The following is a 26085-nucleotide window of genomic DNA, read 5'->3' on the forward strand; positions in this document are numbered from 1 at the left end:
TTTTCTTCTTTTTTTTTTTTCTTTCAAAAAATGGTTAAATTTCTTTTTCTAAAAAATGTTCAAAAAATACATTAATACTTCAATTGTGATTATAAGTAACACATTGTTGAATCTAATGTCAATTACTTAATTTGATATTATATAATCATATAGTCTCATTAAATTATATCATATGATTCATATGATTAATTATTTAAATTCTTATCATATTTACTTATAATCTTTTTTCTTTGAATTGAACTTAATATCTAATGGTAAATGGTAATGTTCAAACTCCTAAATCCTAAATTCCTAAAGTATCTAATAATGCTTTAATTAAATTGTAGACTTGTAGTTATAAGTAACATATTGTTTAATTCAATTGAATCAATTGTGATTATCATTGTACATGAATCATATGATTAACTTGTAGACTTATGACTTATGAGTTATGTCATATTATATATGTATTATTTATTATTATATAATCATATGATTTAATGATCAAGCCATCATGTGATATAATCATATCAATTATAGTGATAATATATAAATTACTAAAATTATAATGATAATACATTAATACTTAAATTATGTTTATAAGTAACACATTGGTCATTGTTTAATCCAATGTCAATTACTTAATTTGATATTATACGAATCATATCATCATTGTACATTAATAATATGATTCACTTGAAGTCTTGAATAAAGTATTTGAATTGTCATTGAATCATATGATTAACTATTGATATTATACATTTATATTATTTATATACATATGTAGACTTATATAGACTTATAGGTTTATAATATACATTGGAAATAAGTCTCTAGATATTTAATTGTTGTATTAGTATGAATTGGTATACTTATGAGTTATGTCATATTATATATGTATAATTTGTTATTATATAATCAAATGATTTAATAATCAATCTCATGTGATATAATCATATAAATTATAGTGATAATATATTAATACTCAAATTGTGATTTAATTATTTTTAAAAAAAATTATGATTTAATGATCAAGTGATTATGTTATATGTATAAATATTTTTATAATTATAATTATAAAAATATATTATATAAAAAGGCGGTTAGCGGTTAGCGGTTACGGTTAGTAGACCCAATAACCGCTAACCGCTAGGCGGTTATGGCGGTTAGGCGGTTAGCGGTTAGCGGGCGGTTAAAAACCGCCCGCCTTTGCACCCCTAGTGAGGAATTAAATAACATAGGAAATAATCAAGTTAAGTATCAAAAATATAATTGTGGCAAAGGCGCCAATATTGAAATCTTAAAGAGACATGATTAGGGCTTCAATCGAGTCTTAACTAAAGTATTAGCTACACATAATTTGGATGAGAATCATCCTCATAAAAAGAAAATAAAAAGAAAAAGAAGAAAAACCGATAAACCCTTCTAGCCTCCAAATCTTCTCCCAAAGCTTGAGTCTGCTTCTCTCTCTTCTCCCTTTCAATTGGATGAATTGAGGATCTATTTATAGGGTTTTGATCAACCACAGACGTTCTAGTGCAGCCTAACAACTCAAAAATTAAGTTGGAATCGGATTCTAGATTTTGAAACCATGCAAAACCGTGTCAAACCATGTCCTCTGCTGCCCAGCGGATGAGTGCACTCGATCGCAAAATGCTGCATAATGAGTGCCAAATATTGCATGTTTGGACCCCTAAATTTATGTTTGCTAAGCCTTTAGCTTTATTATTTTCTAATTTTTTTGTTAGTTTTGATGTTTTAGTATTTTGTAGGTTGCTAAGGGAAAACTGTGCCTTTAAAGGAAAAAATGCAACACATTCCATTAATTCTAGGGCTTCAGACACTTTAGGGAGCATTGGTAGCAAATTTGGATCAAGTGATGATTCGCACCTGACGAGTCCCACTAAAAAGGCCATATCTAAAGTTGTAGAGTTTGGATTGAAGCGATCTTGGTGTCATTGAAAAGCTAATGCAAAGATCTACAAAGTCATGTTTCACAAGAGTAAGCTAATTCCGAAAGGTAGTGCGCTCGAGCGTACATGCTCCAATCGAAAGTGGAAAGTGATGCACAAGTGCGATCGAGCGCACCTCGTGTGAGATCGAGTGCACTCATCCGACCTGGCAGCGCTGAAACCCTAACTAAACATTATAAATATCAATTTTTCTTATTGTAAATGTACGAAGACGCGCCAGGGGCGCCGTACTTTGTCAATTTTTGACTTTTCTAGGTTTGTGGAGCTTTGAACTCCAATTTTTTTGTAAGTTCGTTAATTTCAATGAAGTATTTCAATTTCTTTATAATTTATTTTGTCATGAGAGGCTAAATCTTCACCTAAGGTTGAAGATGAAGCCTCACCATTGATTTGTTTGCATATTTTTATGATTTGTTCATACAATTCCTATAACGACCTAGATTTTAAAACTCTCATTTAAATAATATTAAATAGATTAAAAAAATAAATAAATAAATTAGAACAATGATATGTGGATTAATGATATTAAATAACTATTTAGTGTTAAAAGGTATATTACATTTATTTTTGACCCCTTTTGTATATCACTTCAATTCTAAAATTTAGCTTCACTAATATGTTTATGGGCATAATTAAACCCAATTTAGTAAATAAATTATTTATATTGGCGTTTAGTGAAGTCATAATTAATTTGAAGCTTTTAAGTTTTTAGCCTAAGAAACAGTGTCTTAATTTTTATGCTGTCTAATGAGATTAAAAGTGCTAAAGAAAGATACCAAGGCTAGCCACCTTTGTTGAAAGCTTAAAGTCTTCTAGTAATGAGGGTTATGGGAAATATCATGATAATAATAATTTAATAAGGCAAGTGGCCAAATGGGAATGCAAATAGTTAAAGTCTAAATTGAATCGGAAACTTTGTACGGGTCAAAAATAGACTCAAAGGAACTCGGATGAAGTTGAACCAAAAATATAAAATGTTCGTCTCAGAGTCCTCTATTTGCTCCTCCTTTCATTTTATTTCTTAGTTCTAAGTCAAATACCATATAGCCTAGATCTTACTTGTAGTGTTCAAGTGTTCTTATTTTTCTAAACTAGCTACCTAAAGAAGATTTGGTGGAGTTTTACTTCTAAGGATTACTGGGTAAGTGTTTCTTGTATAAATATCATGATTTATTACTTGTATCACTTGTTCTCATTTAATTGTATAAGACCCAATCAGCGTATGATGTAAAGGAGAGATAAATTGATACAAGTGAATTAATAATAATGAGTTAATGGACAAAATCAATTAAGGGCTTATGATATTATCTATATACTATTTACTTTACAACTTTTACATTCAATCATTTCTTTTATTGTCATTTAATAATAATGAGTTAATGGACAAAATCAATTAAGGGCTTATGATATTATTTATATATTATTTACTTTATAACTTTTACATTCAGACATTTCTTTTATTGTCATTTAAATTTTAGTTCATATTTTTGGCGGTACGAACTATTAGTCTCATCCCCGAAATATGAATTCAGTATCTACATTCAGTCATTTCTTTTATTGTCATTTAAATTTTGATTTATACTTTGATAGGTACGGACCATTGGTCTCATCTCTAAAATATGAGTCATGTTTTATATATATATTATTTATAATACTAGTTTGTATTTAGTGATCCTGACCAGTAGCCTCGTCACCAAAAACGAATTCAGGCATAAAAGCTATTTATAAGTGACTATCTTAGATTAATATAATAAAATGAGTAAGTAAAGATGAAGTGACGGATAATAAATAAATATAAAAAGATGAGGGTCTTTAAACAATGATATTATTTGAGAATGAACTAATATGTAAATATTGTTTGTATGTATGTATTTATATGCAGAAGTGGAGCAGAATTCTACACTAAGGAGTGTAACTATGGATATACTTACTAAATATTAGTTCTGTTTTATTGTTATAGGAATTCTTATTTTGTCTTTTTAATATAATTTTGCAATACAACTGTTGCATAATGTGTCTAATAAAATGGGCTGATAAGATAACCACCTTAAGAACAAGCTGGGTGGATTGTGCGAGGAACTGTCGATATCTCAATGGATGGGGGTATATAACCGTCCAACAGGCCGAATATATAACTAAGCTGGGGCGATGTAGTTGCTAGCACCAAACAGGTAAACCTCTAAAGTGTGAGAGATATAACGGACGTAAGCGGGTTGAGAGCTCATGACAAGAAGTCTGAAGAAAGATTATCATAAAACACAAACTAATCTGTCATTACGCTGCATTCGCAACTCATTCATTATTATATATTTTAGCCTTTAATCTTACTTGTTCAAACTAGTCTTTTTAGTCTTTTTCTCTAGGAAAATAGATTACTCACTTGTTTGCCTATGTAAATATGATAATGCCAGCTTTACATAGAGCTTGATGCAAGAATAGAAAGTGAGGACGATGGTCCTTTTTCTATTTTTGATAGTTGATAGACCATCTGCAGCAAGATTGATGCTTACTCTATGGAGCAAATCTTATTTATGTTAATCACTTTTATTACGTATGGTGATGTGTGTGAACTTAATAAATATTACTATATTAATTTGGTGCCGTCTGTGGCATATATTTGGTACACCTAGTGTGTACATATGTTGTAATGCAAACCATGTTTCTATTTTTATTAAATAAAATATCACTTCAATGTATTTTAGTCAACTCAATTGTGTTGTGTAAGTTATTCCTAGGTCATAAAAAAAGAAAAAAAATATATATACATACTCCATTGTCAGATTGTATTTTCTAAAGTTGCAGCGTCACGACTTCGATATTTGCTAGCTCAAATATCGGGGCGTTACAATTCCGTTGTTTAATGTAATATATGTTCGTTTCAATTCAATTGTGTGAAAAAATTGTGATTGATTGTTTTTTATAAATCGTGAAAACGTTCGATATTCATTATGTTTCATCCAACAGATACATCGAATGATTTGATTGAGACTTATATCCATTGTGATTTGTATATCAAACAGATACAGTGGATGATTTGATCTCAATTGAATATTCATTGTTGTTTGTAATAGAGATGGATTCATTGAATGATTCAATAGGATTTTATAAAAACAATAGAACATGCATTAGGTCTAATCGCTTGTCGGATATGTATGAACTAAACATGATATTGTGTACTTTGATTTGGTGAGGTGAACTTTGAAATCTTAGTCGTTCATCATTTGATTATTGTCATTTTGTTTAATTTATGTATGGTTATTTCTTTATTCAAAAATTCCAAAATTCGGAACTAGGTTAAAATAGGATTAGTTTAGATAAGAATTAGTTTTTACGACACAATTTCCTGTGGTTCGACCACGCACTTGCACACATTGTACTGCACACGACTCGTGCGCTTGTGAGTAATTATAATTTGCACATCAGTGCGCATAATGCGATCGATCCTACTGGTTTGGGCGCATGACTGCACTCAAGCGCTGATGCGCTCGAGCCTACTCTGGCACGCTCAATCCCAAAGTTCCAGCTTTTCCCAGAAATATCTTTTTGTGATAGAACTTGCCAGAAACGCCTGTTTTTCTTCAAAAAACTAAAAACTGCAAGAAAACACAAAAACAACACAAAAAATAAAGCTATAGCAAAACTAAGAGATTAACATATGTGAATTAAGGGGCTAGAATATGTAACATTCAACACTTATCACACCCCAAAACTTACATATTGCTAGTCTCTTAGCAATACGAAACTAAAAATAAAAATAGCATAAAACAATAACTACTCTGCCTCCTCTATGATAGGAAACACGATTGCATTTAGCGTATGCAACAAGCCTTTTAAACCCCTAGGCATCCCTAGTAGGACGAATGATGTCTCGTGAGGGTTTAATAGAAATGTTACCCACAAACATTATGCAAAATTCATGTCATCCATAAGATTGAAGTATCACACTTAAAACAGTGATTTTCATTCATTAGCAAGCTTAAAAGGGTAAACTCCATCTTCAAAATGAATTGGAATTCCAAAGTCTACTTACAAATGATAGGCTGAGGCATCATAAATTCAATTGAATGTAAAGTGAACCAACACATAATTATGAAGCTTCAAATTATTCCTAATGTTCAATGACTCAATACCTCAAAGTTCACTGGGATTCTCATCGGACTGAATACTATGGCATAACAATAAGATCATTATTTCTTTATTCTTTTTGCTTTGGCTATGCAATGCTTGGTTCCCTTAAGCTTTCTAATTGACCCATGTAACGAATGTTACGCCAATGCTTCCCAAACCAGATTTTTTAGGGCATTAGGTGTAAGAACACCCCTATGGGCTTACTAACTCAAGTAAAAAAAAAAATGCTATGAAACCAAACTACCTATAACTTTAACCAAATTAAAATTCTCACATTTTAACATGAACACTCAGTACTTAATGAGGTAAGAGGTCCAGTTACTCAATGAAAAACTCAAAATAATCAATCTTGTTTTTTTTATATGCCAAAGTATCTATCCCACAAGTCACCCAGCTTCACCCAAGACATTGAAAGCATACACAATCAGGTTCACATGTCATACCTCACAAAATATATGCTAATGTGCTTGTGGCAGTTCAAATCGAAACAAGTAAATTCTCAAATGCCGAAAGTAAGTAACAAGACTTAGAATTCTGACCATCAGATCATGTGTTCAACATTCTAAGCTTACCAATGAAATTCGAATCACAGCTTTTAGATCAACCAAAGTCTCAAGAATAACATCAACATGCATTTTTAAATTTTTGGACAAAGTGTGTGTGTGTGTGTCTCCCATACCCCCAAACTTGAACTACACATTGTCCTCAATGTGTAGAAAAATGGAAAGATCATACCAGGGAGATGAGAAAACTGGTTGGAATAGGTATGGCTCGTAGCATACCCCCAAACTTGCAATAACAGTTGTCCCTAAGACAAATAAATGATACTCCAACCAAATACCAGTCAAGTGCAACACATTGTTAAAAAAATATAATTAAAGAACGAAAATGGAACAACAATGGAGAAGATAAAACCTGGAAGGAGATCATGTACCCTAGCCTGATGGAGGACTTGAGTACATATGGCTTGCACTCGAACCTATGAAGCTAACTCATTTAGTTGAAATATATGGGATCTGCCAAGCCAATGGAATCCTCATCCTTGATGCGCTCAGTGCTCTTTAGCCCTTAAGTTCAAATTTTAAGCACCAATCTTTTCTTCTCTTGGACCAAAGAGAATGAATTTTACCTATAGATAGGTAATTCCTAATGTCTGCAGATCGGGGTAGATCACTCTGAATATTCTCAAATAGTTTCTCATCCGAAGGGAATCATGAATTGGAATAAAATGAAGTGAATACTCAGGGAGTTTTTCTACCTCGATGGTCTCTTTTTGCTCGTCTAATGGCCCTAACAAACTACTCTCATAGCCTTTTGGTAAGTCATAAGCAATAATGATTGGGAAAGTGTCATATGTCCCTAAAAATGAAAGAATTCAGATTATCTGGAATAGGGTTTTAGGGCTCATCTGGCATCTCAGGAATAAGAGTTGATGTTGAATAAGCCTCAATGCTCACTTCCTTGCCTTTTTCCCTATGTAGATCCTATGGGGCCACAATTTGCTCGTGACCTCTTGGATTAGGTATTGTTTGGGCTGAAAATTCGCCTCACTTTCTTTCGCTCAGCTCCTTGGCCATCTGCCCCACTTGTGCTGCCAGTCTTTGAATAGTTTGACTTGTAGTGGCCTCCAATTTTTGAATAGATTGACTGGTCTGTGCATTGGTTTGTTGTTACTTAGTCAAAAATTTGAGCATCGCACCTTCAAGATCATTCTTTTTCAACTTCGGATTTGGGAGGACCTCTTGTGGTGGAGCCTAATAGTTATTTCCTTGCTAGAAATTCCTTTGCTACCCTTGAGGGTTCAGACCATTTTGATTGTTACTCCATGAGAGATTGGGGTGGTTGCGCCACTCTGCATTGTAAGTGTTGGAGTATAGATTGTTCTTTGGAGGGTAATTGCTTGGTCCCACATAGTTCACTTGCTCCTGATTTGTAAATAAAGACATGGGACACGTCTCAGTGGTGTGATCAAAATGGGAACATATGGTACATACCTCGACTCGTGCAATTTGTTGAACGGGGGAAATGTTGTGAGTAGTCATGGCTTTTATGAGCATATACAGCTTTTTTTCCATGGTAGCCATTTGAATTTGAGCTCCACCAGTTGTGCTCACTTCATCTACGCCCTTCCCTTTAAGTTCTTGTCTCTCTCTGGATGAGATTTGTTCATGAAATTGTGGAGCATGATTTTCACAAGCTTGAGCTTGCCACGAGAGATTAGACTGGTGGCTCTATGCTGGGTTATAGGAAACAAAATAGAGGGAGGCCATTCCCCGATCTAAAGAACGGTGTGTTCATATGCTTATAAGGATAGTTAGAAAATTGTCCCACGGTAGTGTTGTGACAAATACCCACCTAAATTAATAAGCAAATATTCAGTACGTTTTACCCACGAGGGAATGGTCTATTCAGGCCCTTACTCTTTCTCAATAGGGTTTGTGCGTTCTCGAAAAAACCTTTGGTACACACCAATGCCCTAATGTGCACAAACTAGCGGTTATCATCTCACAGCTCGACCGAGTCCAACCTTGAGTGGCCTACTGTGCTAACAATGTAGTATGTCGTAACCACTATATGAACATGATTGCGCGTGGCTTCTCAACTAGCCTCTTGGATCTAATGGCAAATCATAAATTAAATTGGATCATAAGGCCTTGTGGGTTTAATGGTAGCCCATGACACAAACAAATTTGGGGTAATTACCTTTTCCCCCATCACTACAACGCATTGTCACTTTCCCCCCATGAACTGTCAATTGTACCACCTGACCCTATCAAACTACCATTTTGTGCCAAAAATTCTCATTCCGTCAGTCAAGGGGGTTAACTTAGATGGTCAACCCGTCATATGAGGAGCATGTGCCATTTTAGCCTTTTTTGTACCAATTTTTCCCTCACTATAGATGTATCCACCAAGCTGGACCATGTGCAGCCTTAAAATGAGAAAAAAAAAAAAAAAAAAAAAAAACCACATAAACCGGCTTCATCTTCCTCCTTTTGCTTTGAATGACTACATATCAGCTGTGAGGAAGATGGCCTGTGAGATTCTTGAATTAATGGTTGATGGGTTGATGATTCAAACGAAAACTATGTTCAGTAAGCTTTTGATGGATGAACATAGTGACTCTATTTTCAGCTTAAATCACTACCCTCCATGCCTAAAGCTTTAGGCCTTGAAAGGTAGGAATATGATTGGATTTGGAGAACACACTGACCCAGAAAATCATTTCTACACTGAGATCCAACAATACATCTGAAAAAATCATATATCATTTGCCTAATTGCTTGTGCTTGTCTTTTATTTTTTTAGGGTAAAAAAAATCTCCTTGAAGGAGGGAGACGACCCACAAACCCTAGAACACACTAACCCACAAATCATTTCTATGCTGAGATCCAACAACACTTCTGGAAAAATCATATATCATTCGCCTAATTGCTTTTGCTTGTCTCTCTTTTTTTTTTTTTTCTTTTTTTTTTTTTTTCAAGGTAAAAAAAATCTGCTTGAAGGAGGAAGACGACCCACAAACCGTAGAACACACTGACCCACAAATCATTTCTATGCTAAGATCCAACAACACATTTGGAAAAATCATATATCATTCGCCTAATTGCTTTCTTTCTTTTTTTTTTAATTTTTTTACAGTAAAAAAAATCTGCTTGAAGGAGGAAGACGACTACGCCGGTTTATGTGGTTTTTTTTTTTTTTTTTTTTTTTCTCATTTTAAGGCTGCCTACACGTGGTCCAGCTTGGTCCATACATCTATAGTGAGGGCAAAATTGGTACAAAAATTGCTAAAATGGCATGTGCTCCTCACATGACGGGTTGACCGTCTAAGTTAACCCCCTTGACTGACGAAATGAGAGTTTTTGGCTCAAAATGGTAGTTTGATAGGGTCGGCTGGTACTGTAAGGCCCCAGAAATTAATTAACTTGTAATTAATTCCATGGTTCATCTCCCAGTCTTATCCCTCGAGAAACAAGACTCAGAGACCTCTACTCCTCAAAACAGATGATACTAAACAGCGGAAACATCAAGATTCTATAAACATTAATCATTACAGCCAGAGCGTCTACCAAGAAACATCAAAGTAGCTAAAATTATACTATACACATCATCATTACAAGGAATCTATGTTACACCTTAATATGCAAGTATGCATCAAGCTTTTAAGTCTATAGCATAACTCAGAAGTACTAGTTACCATGAGTACCCGCCTAAGCGTGCAATAAGTCCTCAAGCATCTTTCGGGTCAAATCCTCCAAGATAACCGGATGCTTCGCAGAATCGATGCTATCCTAAATTATCTATAATAGCATAGTTGTACGTATGGAGAAACAGAGAAATAATATAAGGGTAGGTTCGATGACTTAGTGAGTATAAATGCACATGACGTACCCGTCATTAAATGGTGAACTCAGTTGTTTATAAAGCACTTGCAACATTATGAGTTGACAGTTTATCGTGGATGTGATATAGATATAGTATATGCATATGATATAGAGTAACAGTAATAGTTCAACTGAATGGTCTACCCGAGATATTATACATTCCCAGCAGGGTTGGCATTGTCCCGAGGGACCTGTAATACGACATCGGTGCCCCGGATATTGTACGCTACCATACATAACATTAGTGACACGATCGAGTCTGACCTCAAGTGGCCCACACCACTAATGATGTCCATCCTATAGTAACCACCCATTAGGGAATAGTTGCGCCTTGGTCACGAAACCATTGGATCTAAAGCCTACACATACACACATTTGAACATAAAGTTAACCTGTATAGTAAGTCCATGGCCGTTATCCTGCATGTACCGGTGTACCATGTCATACGATGCAATTAGTCTTATCAGTCTTTTACATGTATAGTTTTACAAGCCTCATTTTTATCTTGTTAATCAACACACGTTTTCACAAAAGAGAGTTCACAGTAGTTCTAAAATGTATTTCACGAGAGTTGCAAAATATGCATTTTTGATATATATAAAATAGACGTGCAATACGGAAAAAAGTAACAACAAGGATCCATGTGAGTTTGTACTCACCCCGGTTGTAAGGCTCCTCCGTAAAATTTTCTTGAGGCTCTATAACCTTGAATACTAAAAAAAGACCTATCATTAGTTCTAAATTCAACTAAAACGAACCTAGAACATGAAGATAGAGGCTATCGAACGATTGGCCAAAGTGGCGTTCTCTAGAACACTTCTAACCGTATGTCCGCCCAGAGGGCTCGTACATCCATTTTCGTGGCCATACGTTCGCTCAAAAAGTTTTAGGTAGAATCTCATTTGGTTAAACCGTCCTCCTATCCTCCCAAATCGATTTCTAAAGCTACCAAAAGGCTTTCTAAGACTACCTATCTCAAAATAATGTCTCCATGCAATAGAAAACACAATGGAATGCTAAGCCCAACTCTAAACAAGATCAATGGTATAACATGTCTAAATTTTCAAACCAACTTCTAAGCTACTCTAGAAAGCATTAAAAGAGTATAACGATTTAGAAAGAAAAGTTAAGCGCAGAGGGTTACCTCCTAGAAGCAACCTTCAAGAAAACACCTCTCCTTCTCCACAAAACACACTCACAAAAGGGTTTCTAGGAGCTTGGGGGCGAGTTTGAACGAGAAAAGGGCAATAGTAGGGTTAGTATTTATAGAGGAGAAAAGTTGGAGACGCTCACCAACTCTTCTAAAAAGTAGCGGACGTTCGGTACTATAGAGGCGTGCGTCCTGTACTATTTACACAATGGTCCAAAGGCTGTAGCATACGTCCAGGTATTATCCAACCGTCAACCCAAAAAGTAGAGTACATCCTATACTATAGGAGCGTACATTCGTGTACTATTTGCAGAGTACGGCATACTATTGTTAGCGTACGTCCAGTGGTTTCCTAGCGTACGTCCTCTACTACAGACAAGAGCGTACGTCCAGCAACTCTCGCGTACATCCGGTCAAAAAGTCTAAAATTTCCAAAATGCCCCTTTAGCTGTTCTTAGTGACCCAAAACCCAAACTAATCTTATAACTAAGGTACCTAAGCTTAGTTAATTATGTGGGTCACTACAGGTACAATTGGCAGTTTATGAAGAAAAAGTGACAATGCGTTGTAGTTGATGGGGAAAAAGGTAACTACCCCAAAAAATTTAAAAAAATCATCCACAAATCCTTCCCACCCTTGATTTTGAGAATTGTTTATGGATTTGATAATTATAGCTAATTCTTATCCAAAATTAATTTGTCTCCTCTCCAATCTTGATTCAACAATAATTAAACACATGTACTAAAAGTGAGACAAGGCTCCTCTCAATTTTAAATAAAATAGATACTATATATTTCATAATTAAAATTTAAAGTTGATGCATTTAAAGTGTATATGATGTCAATGTTAACACATCATTTAAAAAAAAATATATATATTATTCATCATTAAATGCTCAATAATAAAATAAATAACGTAAATTTAAAAAAGGAACCTATACGGTAATTATTTCGATAATTTCTAACGAATAAACTCCAGCCATCTTGGTTGCATCTCGTGGTAAAATATTAGGGGAAACTTCACTAAGGATCTCCAAACTTCCACCCGTTTTGAAATGCCCCATGAACTTCAAAATCTCTCAATTTAGTTCCCTGAACTTTTAATTGTTCTTAATTTGGACTCTTCCGTTAATTTTAGCCGATAAAAATTCAAAAAAAAAGACAAAAATATCCTGATTTTTTTTTTTTTTTTTTTTTTTTTTTTTAAATAAAAAAACGTTTTAGAAATTGAAATTTTATACAAAAGTCCGGGGTATAAATGTCATGTGACGTTTAAAATCTAACGGAGGGGTTCAAATTGAAAACAATTGAAAGTTCAGGGGACTAAATTGAGAGATTTTGAAGTTCAAGTGGGGTATTTCAAAACGAGTGGAAGTTTGAAGGTCCTTAGTGAAGTTTCCACATAATATTATCTTTGAATTGTAATTGGGAGGAGAGCTCATGCTAACAAAGGTGAGGTTGCCCTCATGTTACCCTTAACACCCCCACAGTAGTCAATTCAACTAAGCAAGCAGTGGAGACCCTGGTGGCGTGGGAGCTGGTGTGGAGATCGGAGTGAGGCTTGGAAATCCGCTTTTGGCATCCGAAAGCCCAGCTACGGTCTCAGGTGTCAGGCTTGGATTACTCAAACCCTCCCCCTTCTCAGTCTGTATAGCCGTTGAACTTCTCCTTCCCCTTCAAAACCAAAACATCGACAAACCCTTCAATCTCTCTCCGTGCTTCACAGGAGAAGAAGATCCAAGGGGAAAGCTGGGGTTTATATCTGCAACCAATCTTCTTTCTTGGGGCTCGAATTCGAATTTCTCATAAAAAAGAAGTCTCAAGGAGGAATGGGGAGTAGGGTTCCGGTGCAGCACTATAATCTTAGATCAACAAATTCCTTCATCGGAAGCCCTTTGCATGACCTCAACACCGTCGACGCTCGGCCAGCCGACATCGAAGCCATCAGCGACGTCGATCGCGACGCCGTCACTGACGACAGCTTGGACAACGACGACGATTCCAATGCCGTTGTGAGCTTCTCTTTGTTCTTCGGTTACACTATTTTATTATTATTATTTTTTTTTGATAAGTTCGGTTACACTATCTTATAGACATCTTGAGTTTGTGTGTGTGTTTTTTTTCTAATATAATTTAATGCTTTCTGTTCGGTTTCTAGGAAAGCTGAGGAAAGTAGAGGCGATATAAAAGAACTGAAATGGTTGAACTGGGTTTACTATAATTTGAGCTTGAAAGAATTTGTTTATGAAGAGAAAATTTTAGATTACTGTATTCCAAGTTTCGTGCTTGTGCTTAGAACTCAACATGAGTGGAATTTAAAAGATTTTTTAATTTTATTCTGAGGCTCTGAGACTTGATAGATGTCATGAATTTGTTTGTCTAAGCTGTTTATCACCTTTATGCAAATTAATGAAATCTATATGATATTTCTTTCAGGACCTTATGCATGATTCCTATAGGACTTCTTTACCGCTTCACGGTGTAGGAGTTGAAGAAGATCGCTCTAGCCTTGAGAACAATGGACCCGTAAGGGGTTCCTATGATATCTTGACAATTGATGGTAAAATTGATTTACAAATGGAACTCTTATTTGGATTTCAAATCGAATTTCTAGAGAATATTTGTGCCTTGTATGGGATTGCTAATTTGAATTGTTCAACTTTGAACTAGATGTTTCGCCTGTTGAATCAACAAGGGCAAGATTTCTACAAATTATTGTGGATCATTTCATTCATGATCATGTGATTGAAGTGGCTGATTCCGAGGCTGACTATACTGTTCAGTCTGGACAAGATAAACTGAATAAAAGGAAGACAAGAGAGGTCCAGTATGAAGGCGACCCGAGGTTCGCTTTACCCTTGATGTATGTGGCAAATTTGTATGAAACTTTAGTTAATGATGTAAATAATAGGCTTGCTTCCTTGAATGGTATTCGTGAGAAGACCATTGCAGTAGCCCTTGAGGCAGCTGGTGGTTTGTATAGAAGGCTGGCTAAGAAATTTCCCAAGAGAGGTATTACATTTTCCCTCTTTATGCGCCTTTGAGATAAACAATTTGAATTCATCTACTTGTATGCTCTTGAACTTTGAATTTTTTTTCAACATATTGCATCTGGGCTTCTATAATATTTCTAATAGTGTTTAATGGTAAGTAAGTTTAGTGAACTTTGATGGTTTTTTTTTTGGTCCTAGTTTTGGGTTATGACATCTAGCCTCTCCATAAATTTAGTGTCTGTATCTTAATGCTTTTGTCAACAGGACCGTGTACTTTCAGAAGGAGAGAATTGGCAACTTCTCTGGAAACTAGGACAAGATTTCCAGAATTAGTAATACAAGAAGAAAAGCGAGTTCGTTTTGTGGTAGTCAATGGTTTGGATATTGTTGAAAAACCAAATAGCATGCCAATTGATGATGCCGAGTGGTAAGTTATATGCTTGTTTCTTATGTTGAGAAGGAGTACATTTCCACTTCACTATTTGATATGTGCCTATATATTTCTAACTTGTTTGCTCATGAATGCAGGTTTAAACGATTGACTGGTCGAAATGAAGTAGTTGTCTCTCCTCGAGACTATAAGTTCTACTCTCCAAGACACAAGTATAGGCGTGTTGCATCAAACTTAGTGTCCAACATGCCTGGTTTGCCTGTAAGTATGATATGCCTGTAATTATCAAACTAAGGGGTCATCTTGAATGTGTCTTTGAAATTATATGACTGAATTGTTTCCTATATATCATTTAAATTTAAAGGTGCTTATATTAAAAATAAAATGGAAAGAAAGAAAGAGAAGTAACAGTTCATCTTCTAGAATAAGATCATCAACTGATGGTAATGACCATATTATTTTTTAGGGTTAAATGCAATTTTAATACCTGTGGTTAGGGCCAAAATCAAACAACTCTGTCGGTTTCAAAAAGTGTCACAAATGGTACCTGTTGTTAGGCGAAATACCCACTTGATACTTCCATCTAGGTTCCATCCATTTTTTTGACGGAAGTCCAAATCGCCCCACTTAAAATCATGACATGTATCTCTTTTGCCACATATCGAGGACATAACTCAGCATATTTTATGATGTGGCCATGTGTCATAGGAGGTACCCTTGTTTTCTGTGCCACGTGAAAAGCAGAAAATATTAAAAAAATTACTCAAACTAAATTTTACCCAAACTTAAACAAAAACAAGATTAAACCCAAATTGATTGAACCTAATTTGCATGTTCTTCCCAAATCACAAGAACAAAACTTTCATGTTCTTCCAAACATTGAAGAGTGGGGTAGTGTTAATTGTCGGTGATTTCCATTGCTTTCATCGCTTATCTAAGCATCATCCCTTCAATGGCCCAAACATAGTGAAAGAGAAGAGAAAGTGAAATCAGAGAGGCCTCATCGCAACACGAGCACCAATAGCCGCTGCTGCTCTCGCCATTCTTCTCTTGTTGCCATCTTTCACCTCCTCTGTCTCCTTATTTTCCAGTTCTTGCTTCATTATCGCCGCATGCTTCCTGGCCTGCTTATACACATACTCCACCAACTGCGCTGGGTCAAATGCGCCCTTTACTAACCTTTAGGACCACTATGATAATCTGAGGTTGTGTATCGTACAATTACCCAATGAATATATCCAAACATCCAGATGAATCCACAACTACATAAGGGATGCTTGCTGGCTAGAAAGAGAAATGAGTTATGATTATTCAATAGTAAGCAATATTATAAACATAGCCATTAGCAAGGGTTTGAAGGAGATTAATCACAGTTGTTATTCAGGGATTCCATAAAAGAAAAGAACAAGATCTCTATTCTTCCTCGCTCCAACCAAAAAGTCAAAAAGAAAAGGAAAGGGGAAGCATTGAAAAGTTTGTTTATTTATTTTCTGAAAATAGAGGACCAAAAAAAAAAAAAAAAAAAACAAAATCAAAAAACAAAAAACCTCTTCTTTCTTCTCTTCAGGCTTGGGCTTCTCTTTCTCCTCAGGCTTCTTCTCCTCCTCAGCATTTGGTTTGAGGATGGGAGAAATGAGCTTGACTTACCTATGACTCGAGCTTTGCATTTGTCCGAAATCGCTTTCTACTTGAGTAATTTATACTCTCTCTCTCTCTACTTGAGTAATTTATCTGAGTTGTTCCTCTCAACAGAGTACCCTAGCGGCAAGATCCCCTCTAATTTCTCCAATCTGACCTTCCACTGCAGTCATCACCTTATTCAAAGCAAGTGAGTGGGTTCAGGTTGAAGAGACTCTTGGATGTTTGGAAGAACATGAAAGTTTTGTTCATGTGATTTATGAAGAACAGGAAAATTAGGGTTCAATCGATTTAATCTTGTTTTTCTTTAAGATAGGGTAAAATTTAGTTTTGAGTAATTTTTTTAATATTTTCTACGTCTCACGTGGCACAAAAAACATGGGTATTTCCTGTGGCATATGGCCACGTCATAAAATATGCTGAGTTGTCCTCCCTATGTGGCAAAAGAGACACGTATCATGATTTTAAGTGGGGTAACGTGGATTTTTGTAAAAAAAATGGATGGAACTTAGATGGAAGTACCAATTAGGTATTTCACCTAACGACATGCACCATTTGTGACACTTTTTGAAACTGAAGGGGCTATTTGATTTTGGCCTTAACCACATGTACTAAAATTGTATTTAACCCAATATTTTAATGGTAATTACCTTTTACCACCATTTTTTAACATGGCCCAATGAACGGACACTTTTGACACTCGGTTACATTGAACTACCCTTTACTTACTAAAACCCCCTTATGTTAGTCAACCTCATTAAAAAACTTGAAATGATGCAAATACCCTAAGTTTAGATACACAATTTACATAAAATACACTTAAGAGAGGGGCTGGTGGCCGGACCACCCCTAGGTGGTTCGGGGTGGTTCGGCCACCCCCCAAGCCCATAGGGGGTGCTGGTGGCTCACCGTGCCAACCCCATGAATTTTTTGGGGGTAGCTCCCTATGGGCTTGAGGGCTGGCCAATCCACCACCTGGGGGTGGTCCTACCACCCCCCTGGTTTTTTTTTTTTTTTTTTTTGTTAAAAAAAAAAAAAAAGTTTAAAGTTTAAGTTTTGTTTTTATTTTTTTTAAGTTTTTATTTAATTCTTAAGTTTTTAGTTTATCTAAATGTTTTTATTTTTTTACTTGAAGGTATTTCCGTCCTTAAACAAGATTTAACATCTCAAAAATGAATATTCTGTTTGATTTAACGATATTTCCTAATGGCGGGGCTTTTTGTAAGTAAATGGTAGCTCAATGCAGCCGAATGTCAAGAGTGTCACTTCATGGTGCCATGTTGAAAAGGGGTGGTAGTTCATGGGGCAAATGGTTATTACCCCTATTTTTTATTTTCTTCAATATTTTTTTATTTCAACATTTTCTTGTCTCCACAGTGACGATATATCTGTTCAAAAAGTTTGTATAGAAAATATAGTGTCATTCAACTTTAGTGGGATGTTATACTTTGTTATTGCTATGCCTTACTGTGCAAATTGGGGTGGAGGTAACTTTTTGTATTTCTGATGTGCTTATTTTTCAGACGTTTCCTGTTGCGGACAATTCTTGTCCATTGGCTACTGCTCAAGATTTCCGCTCTGTAAGTGAAGTAAGAGTTGCTTTCTTGCTCAATTTTATGCAATTGAGTTTTCTAATGCGTGAGTCTATGGTTTGTGTTTAATAAACAACCACATCTATGTGGGATTGGGTCAATGCTCAGTATCAAGCATTACCAACTTACAAAAAAAAATGCTAAAATACATTTTACTCCCTCAAACTTTGGCTGCTGTCAACTTGGTCCTTCAAGTTCCCAAACTTGCTATGAACACCCTGAAATTTTGAATTACTATCATTGTGGCCCTTTCATTAGGATTTGTCAATGCTGAGACAGTAAATACCGAAAATGAAGACATATTGGTCATTTTCCCATTTTTAACGTTTATTTTTTATTTTTTTACTTCAACCCATCTCTTCACAACTAGTAATGTTCACACGAGACAAATATTTGAAAATGGGTGAAGGAACAATTGCAAAGGAGTCAAACTATAGAGCTATTAGAGCCTGGCTTGAGGTTGACCCTCAATCATCAGAGTGGGAAGAGTTCTTTCTAGGAGTGGAAGTCAACCCTCTCCTTTGGTACTTAGTTATTATGATTTCTTTTTGCTCCTTCTAGCTAGCTAGGTATTTTCTCTTGTATACTTTTTGTGTGTCTGGGTGCACTTTACGCTTTTAATGATACTTCAATTAATTATCATAAAAAAAAAAAGAAAAAGAAAAGAGTAAAAGTCAGCCCCTCTGGCGAAACCACATGTTTGACATCATGTTCATGTCAAAGGGTTGCTAGGTTGAATCCAATATACCTTTACCAATTACACCTCTCAATCTTTCCTAGCATATCTCGAAACATTCTGTCACAAAACGTGGTAGTTGAACTCTTTTAGAGCATCTTTAGTAAAAAACTATTTTGGTGAGCTAACTTGCTGAAAATGTAAAAAAAGGAGTCCCCAGTAGCCTAGCTAAAATAGTGAGGAAGGTTTGGTGAGTGAACAGTACTCACCAACTATAGTGAGCACTCTTCACTCATCAAAGCAATAAAAAATCATTTTAATTGTTTTTTTCTCTCTCCTCCTTCTCTATTTCAATTGGACAAGTGCCTGAATAAATGTTGTGTAGATTTATCCAACATATAGTTTAATTCTCTAGCATGAATGTCTGCTCCGATTAAAACATCAACACATAGATTGGAAGAATTCTAAGGACTTGGGTTTAGATCTTATTAAAATTATTGACTAGCTTTTAATTTCATTTTCTTAGAAGGTCTTTAAATAATTTTCAAATAAATGACCACTAAGAAAAGACAAACATTCAAAAATATAGATTTTTAGAGAAAGAACAAAGAAATCTTTGAAAAATAATATTTAAATGGAATAGTGAAAGTGAATCGCTAAAATGGTGAGACTACTGGGAATACTTAAAAAAGTTGATAGCTAAAGTAGAAAAAAGTGTGCTTGTAAAATTTGGTGAGGCTACTAAAGATGCTCTTAGAGTTTCATTTTATTAGCTGAATTGTTCAGAGTTCTTTTCTGTTTTTTCTTTTTCACCGAGAGAGAGAGATTAGATTTCTTTCTAGAATTTTATGCCTTTGCCATTGTTTGCAATTGAGTTGTTGGCCTAGGAGGAGGTGGTGTTCACTAGGTAAACTCAAAACTTCCTCTCGACGATTTGGGGTTTCATATGGTGAAATAGAAGAAATTATGGTCAAAATCATGTTCAAAGACATTTGAGCTTTGGAACATCCATGGCATGTATCATGAAAGCTAGAATCTTGTGCCCAATGGGAATGATTTAGGACTTGATACAAAGTCATTGTCGTGCTTCCTTTTAGCTTTCCATTCGTGCTTGCAAACTAGGAAATTTTGTAAATCACAAGAAATGGAAATAGGGCTGGATAGTGAGAAAAATAGAGAGAGAGAGAGAGAGAGAGAGAGAGTGATTGAGTTTGGTTGGATTTTTGCGAGTATATGGGGTTTGTGACTATCAATCACGGGCTTATGTTGACAACATTGGTGGAGAGGGAAATCCAACTAGTGGAGATGGGACAAAACATGATTTCTCTAGGCAGGGCCAAAGTATAAACGAGAGGCCAAACCTAACTTTGATAGGGTCAAGTCTAAAACCGGGAAGCCATGGTCCCGCAGCCCCTTGGTTTCGTCCCTGTAGGGAGAGTGGTGGCTTTTCGTGGGTGGAGGATAGAGAGAGAGAGAGAGAGAGAGAAGGTGAGGGCATGATGTTGGAGATCACATGCTTTATGGGTGAGGTGTGTGGGTGGCTATGTGGATCTCTGATATGAGGAGAAGGAAAAAGAGAGTGAGATATCTGACAAGGTGATTTGACTGGAAAAAAGGGTCTAAAACATCAAGAAAATTTAAAATGTGGCCAAAACATTATCATTTTAGGCAGTTAGCGGCTTGACTGTTGATGGGTCTTGAAGGAAGGGCTATATTGACAATGGTTATTAATTGCAAGTTTTGAAAGTTGAGCATCAAATTAATAGTAATACGAAAATTTGAGGGGCTAAAATGATTCTTATTCTTTGCTTAGCAAAATCACATAGCTGGTTATTAATCCTCTTTAAATTGGTCTTCGTATTTCGTCCGATTCAGATGAGGCATTTGGTGGTAGATGTTATAGACAAGATTGTGCTTATATTACCTTATTAGCTTTGATTATGGTTTATCTTGTGGCCAAAATTAAGAATCAAGCATTACATCTTTGGCTTTGTAATGGTAGTTGGTGGGGTTTGTTTCTAGCTTCTTTATTAGTTGTCAACGAAATCCTAATATGTAGGTGAGCATACTCAGAAATTGCATGGGTAGATCTCATTCTCTTTAGATTTGTGTGAGTTCTCTACAAGGATGGCTAGGAGCCACCATATCTCCCAGACTGCCTTTCTTGGACCATTTTCGAAATGATGATTTATGTAGGTTAATGCATAATGAGGGGCAATTCCAATATTAGAAGGGGACTATATAGCAAGTTGGGGAAGTGGTGGTGTTGTAATCATCAATAATAAGGATGACGTTTGGATCTCTTTGTGATGGAACGAACTATAGGTTGAAATGTGAAGCAAAACTGATTCCTTAGAATTCCAATGCCTTGTTGCAGCCGCCTTCCCCCCACACCCCCCCCCCCCAAAAAAAAAAAAAGAAGATCATTAAGGAGAGTTCTTCCTCTTCTCTCTCCCCACTCTCTCTGTTAGTGATAATTTATTTTTTTTGTTTTCGTTCTTGTTACACTGCGACGTTGCCATGAACAACTATATTGGATTAATTTCAAATAACCATCTGACTCATAGGACATCGCAATCATTGTACAACCCAAATAAAAATGAAATTTCGGGCAATTTAAATGTATGGATATTTCTGTTAACATGATATGCACTTGATGCTGTTAGAAAATATTGGAATTAGGTTAATGCAAAAGTTCATAGTTGCTTAGCATCAACATCCATAGAGCTTGGCTTGTGGGCACTAGAGTATCAGGATCTGAATCTGGAGTTATAATCCCCTATTATGGTCTCAGGCGCAAAAGTTCATAGTTGCTTAGCATCAACATCCATAGAGCTTGGCTTGTGGGCACTAGAGTATCAGGATCTGAATCTGGAGTTATAATCCCCTATTATGGTCTCAGCCTAAGAGTAACACTGTAGTCGTGTTGATGCCAAACTTTTTCTTGGCCAGCCAATGCTGTGGTGGGAGTGAAGACTGACATGAATCTGAGCTGAGAGCAGTTTGTGAGCTGGGAAAATCTAATAAGTATAGGTTCACTTCTTTCCAATTCCCATGTGTTCAAACTACAAGTTGAACCAAGGAAAAATTCCAGAGATCTTTTCATGCACTGTATAGCCGAAAGAGAAGTAATTCTGAAGTGGTAAGGCTGGTTAAAGTAATTTGGGTTTATTCTGCATCCATTTGCTGGATGACATGAAAGCTTTTACGATGGGAAGAGCTCAGGTGTGGGGTTGGCCTCATTTTCATTCACTTCACACTTCAGACCAAACCTCATTTACATTTATGTACAGGCAACAATCAGAAATCAACTAAAATAATTCTTGGTTTATATTTTAGATTAATTGTGGTATCATGTTATTATGTTTGTATTTGAGGTGTATGCGTATCTCTTGATATTTTTTTCAGCATTTAATACATGAACTTCTTTGCTAATTTTTATTTTGTAATTTTTATTTATTTATTTATTTTTTTTAACTCTATGCAGCCACAAAATCAGCAGCAGACTGTTTGCAAGCATCCAATGCAACCACTTTCTCATCAACCCCAGTTTCACTCGATTCACCAGAATCATCATCAAACCATGCACCACGCATCCCACTATGCTCACAATCATCAATGTGCTCCACCTTCTCACTTACCTGCAATTTCTCATGCTCATCAACCAACCATATCACAACAGATGGCTTGCCTACAACCCCTCACAGGTGTCCATGCTGGAGGGCGCTTGCATGTACTGGTGAGGACTATTGCCTTGACTTGATCTAATATAAATAAGAGCAGCTAGTTGAATTTTGTAAACTTTGGGTTTTACATTTGTTTGCATGACAAATTGCATGTTGCTCTTGAAGATAGGATATTAGGTTGAGTAAATCGGTAATGTTGCTGCTTTAGAACACATTTCTACTGGGTCATGTTCATTAATGGTCAACTCTCTCGATGAGCATAGGAGTTCTTAGACAATTACTTAGCTTATGAAGACCCAAACTCAAAAACTTTGTGTAGTAACTGAAGCCAATTTCTCATTCCATCCAAAAACAAATGCAGAAGCCAAAACTGTTGGCAGTAATGACACCTTGATGACAATAATGGCTTCATGGTATTTAAATCAAATACATTAAATTTTGTTTCTGTTCGAGTATTTATTTGCCATCATTATAGTAGCCAAAACAAAGTTTGTAGGAGGTGGTAGCTGCAGGATAAGTGACCATAGGACTCCTTGGATAGCCTGTTATTTATTTGTGTTTTCTTTTATAGTTTCAATGGCAAGTAACTATATTGAGGGATGTTTTAAGAGATGTATAACCTTTTTGCATACTTGTGTTTAAACTATATATCAATTTTGGTTCATTTTATAAATGCTCAATTGATTAAGAGTCTTTATTGATGCATGACTTCTTTTCTCTCTAAAAGGAATTTGCTTTGCCTGCGGTGCTGCTTTTATTTTATTTTATTCATTTGTAATGAGTGATGTATTATTTGTGCATTTTTTCTTTTCTTTTTTTGAAATATTTTTCTTTCTACCTATGTCTTTACCAACCTTTAAGATTGCTATTATTTCAGCCATCCAGCCTAGCAAAGTTTTGTGACGAATGTGGGGCCCCGTACTTGAGAGAAACTTCTAAGTTCTGCTCAGAATGCGGTGTTAAAAGGCTAGGAACATGATATGTGGCCTCCACAGTTTTTGTCATTTTTGTTTGACTGTACATATATATATCCATATAAATTTTTGTGTAAAAGATTAGAGTATAGACTGGTTTTCGTTTTGCGATTATGTATCTACATATAATAAGATATTGGAAGTACTTGTAAGAGTATTACATCTTTTTCTATGTTATTTACAAATTGGTGTGGCAGTATATAATTGCTGAAAATGATTAAGAAAAAAATTGATTTGTCAAATTTAATTAGTTAGTGGCTGACATATCAATCATACACTTTTAATCATTTTACCATTTATAAACTGCAACATCAGTTTGTAAAAAAATAAAATAAAATTGTAGTATCTCAAGCATATTGTGAGAAATTGGTGTGCAAGAAGAAGTACAACAGATTTACTTATTCTTCTTAAAGTTCGATTTTGGCAGGAGAATTATTATTCTTCTTAAATTGCCCAAATTCCCAATCATACAGATGCTACCAGATCATATGGAATAAGGAAAATGGAGCAACATACCAAGACAGAAATTTGCTCCAAAATGGTTTGTAGTTATTTTATACAAATCCATCTAATAAAGTGACATGTGTCCCTTGACATGTGAAAACACATGTGTTTTTTAATAGTTATGGGACCCATGTCACTTTATTAGATGGATTTCTATAAAATAGCTACAACCCAATTTATAGCAAATTATTGTCCCTGGGGCATTGACACCAGTAACCCAAAGATGCCCCATCATTCAACAAAGAACAGACATCAACGAATAATGAAACAGATTTTAGGCAACCCAGCAAAGCAAAGAGGCTCACATTGGACCATCACAATGAAGGGCCAATATCTAGAACCTAGCAAAGAAAGGCAACATTCAAAAATGAAGCCCCACGCTGATATCAATTGTTAATATAAAACACAGCAAAAAAATCTTAAGAGCACCCACAATGAGGTAGCTATTTTGCACTTTTATGTAAAATGACTAAGCAAATAGGTAAAAATATCCCTGCATCAGCTTATGTAAAAAAAAAAATAAATGTAAAATGCATTTTTAGCCATTTGTGAACGGCATCTATTTTGCATAAACCACTGTTAGTGCTCTAAGAAAAAGCATCAAGACAACATGGTATGAAATGATGCTAAAAAAATTGCAATAGATACTCACAAAGGTGCAAGCCCACTACCACAAGGACTTAGAGGCTGATTTGATTTCTTTTCAACTTCTCACAAAAACGTGTAGGGTTAGATTTTTTAGACCTTTAAAGCTTCTCCCCAATATTTATTTATTTATTTATTTTTAATTGAATGAGGGAAAAGGGTTACAAGGGAAATCCCCAATATCTTATTAAGAGACCAAGAGTGGAGGCTCTCGAGATTGTTAATCTAATGTTTACACAAGCTCCCTTTTTATAGCTACATGTAACCTAGTGGATGTAGGACTTGGAAAAAGCCTACCCCTCCATTCCACGTTCATGGCCACTAAGCTTAGAGTAATTGTGTAATTAGGTCAAACCCAATATGGGTAATAATCAGCTTGGGGAAAGTCCTAGAGGAAAGATAAAACTAGCTCCAACAAGCCTAGTACACTTATCATCTCATGACTTGTCATAGGTTACTATTAAATATAATTAATTCTATTAGATAATTGTAATTGCACTCTAATATTTATTTATTTTTGTATTATTCAAATACTCTCAATGACTTCTTATATTTTGTATTTGACCATTCCATAAAATAATCAATAGTCAAATTAAAGTCTTAGGTAAATTGTCACTTTAATTCATTATCGCCTAATCTTTGAGTATCCAATTTAATTCCATGATTAATCTTGTATTTGTGAAATCTCATTTTACTTTGTACATATAGTTTTAGTAACTCTTACTTAAACACTCAAGCTTAGATTAAAAATAATCATTCAAATTAAATCTATTTGAAGGGGATATTTCATGCCACTTTGATTAAACCAAAGGATCATAGATTCCATCTTAAGGAGTAGTTTTTTGCATAATTTTTCTTTATTCAATTACACTTTAATAAAAAAAAAAATTAAAAAAAAATTTAAAAAAATTAAAAATTACAACTAATAAAAGTGGAGATAAACTCCTTATTGGAATGACTCTTACTATAATGGTTACTAAGAAGTAATAGATAAGATTATCATGTAATTATATCCTTATTTCTACAGCTGCAACATAGCCACCAAAAGACAACAATTGAACAACTAAAAGATAACTCCTTCAAACTTCAATGTAACATATTCTTCCATTACATTTGGCTCATCAACTAGTACTTGAATTCCACACTTGTTCACTTCAGCTGTTGCCCAAAGTTCGATGACTACCTCAATTTTCTCTCCACTTTCAATCACCAATTCATTTCTTATGAGTGACGTCTGGTATAGAAATAAATGATCTTCTTTTTTTGGGAAAAAGAAAGAAATGATTACCATAGGCTACAGGAGAAGGAATAGTGTTGGCCAAAAAACGTGCTGGTTGCTTCTAGTTACTTTTATTTTGGATTTTCACGC

At 35.2% G+C, this 26085-nt stretch overlaps 1 protein-coding gene and 1 pseudogene across 3 annotated transcripts; one reads left to right on the forward strand and one right to left on the reverse strand.

Moving 5' to 3' along the window:
• Positions 1-26085, reverse strand: part of LOC132167239 (uncharacterized) — a 101008-nt pseudogene that overhangs the window by 51964 nt on the left and 22959 nt on the right.
• On the forward strand, positions 13116-23753 carry LOC132177442 (uncharacterized protein At2g02148). Of its 3 annotated transcripts, XM_059589787.1 has the most exons (9): positions 13116-13629; positions 14054-14177; positions 14288-14462; positions 14529-14629; positions 14875-15037; positions 15139-15262; positions 18163-18228; positions 22395-22646; positions 23471-23753. In XM_059589787.1, exons 1-9 carry the CDS (start codon positions 13447-13449, stop codon positions 23570-23572), a joined length of 1290 nt encoding a protein of 429 aa, XP_059445770.1. In that variant the 5' UTR covers positions 13116-13446; the 3' UTR covers positions 23573-23753. The 3 variants fall into 3 exon arrangements, with proteins under 3 accessions (XP_059445770.1, XP_059445755.1, XP_059445763.1); XM_059589772.1 differs by having other exon boundaries at positions 14288-14629; XM_059589780.1 differs by having other exon boundaries at positions 14288-14629; positions 18163-18219.

This window comes from Corylus avellana, chromosome ca1, assembly GCF_901000735.1.
Source record: "Corylus avellana chromosome ca1, CavTom2PMs-1.0".
Classification (NCBI taxonomy): domain Eukaryota; kingdom Viridiplantae; phylum Streptophyta; class Magnoliopsida; order Fagales; family Betulaceae; genus Corylus; species Corylus avellana.

Bases quoted from the DNA above. Each gene is read 5' to 3' on its own strand.
- LOC132177442 (XM_059589772.1), top strand. From the start codon at position 13,447: ATGGGGAGTAGGGTTCCGGTGCAGCACTATAATCTTAGATCAACAAAT. The intron at 14,630-14,874 runs GTATTACATTTT...TTTTGTCAACAG, and splicing joins TAAGAAATTTCCCAAGAGAG to GACCGTGTACTTTCAGAAGG. The intron at 18,229-22,394 runs GTAAGAGTTGCT...AACTCTATGCAG, and splicing joins ATTTCCGCTCTGTAAGTGAA to CCACAAAATCAGCAGCAGAC.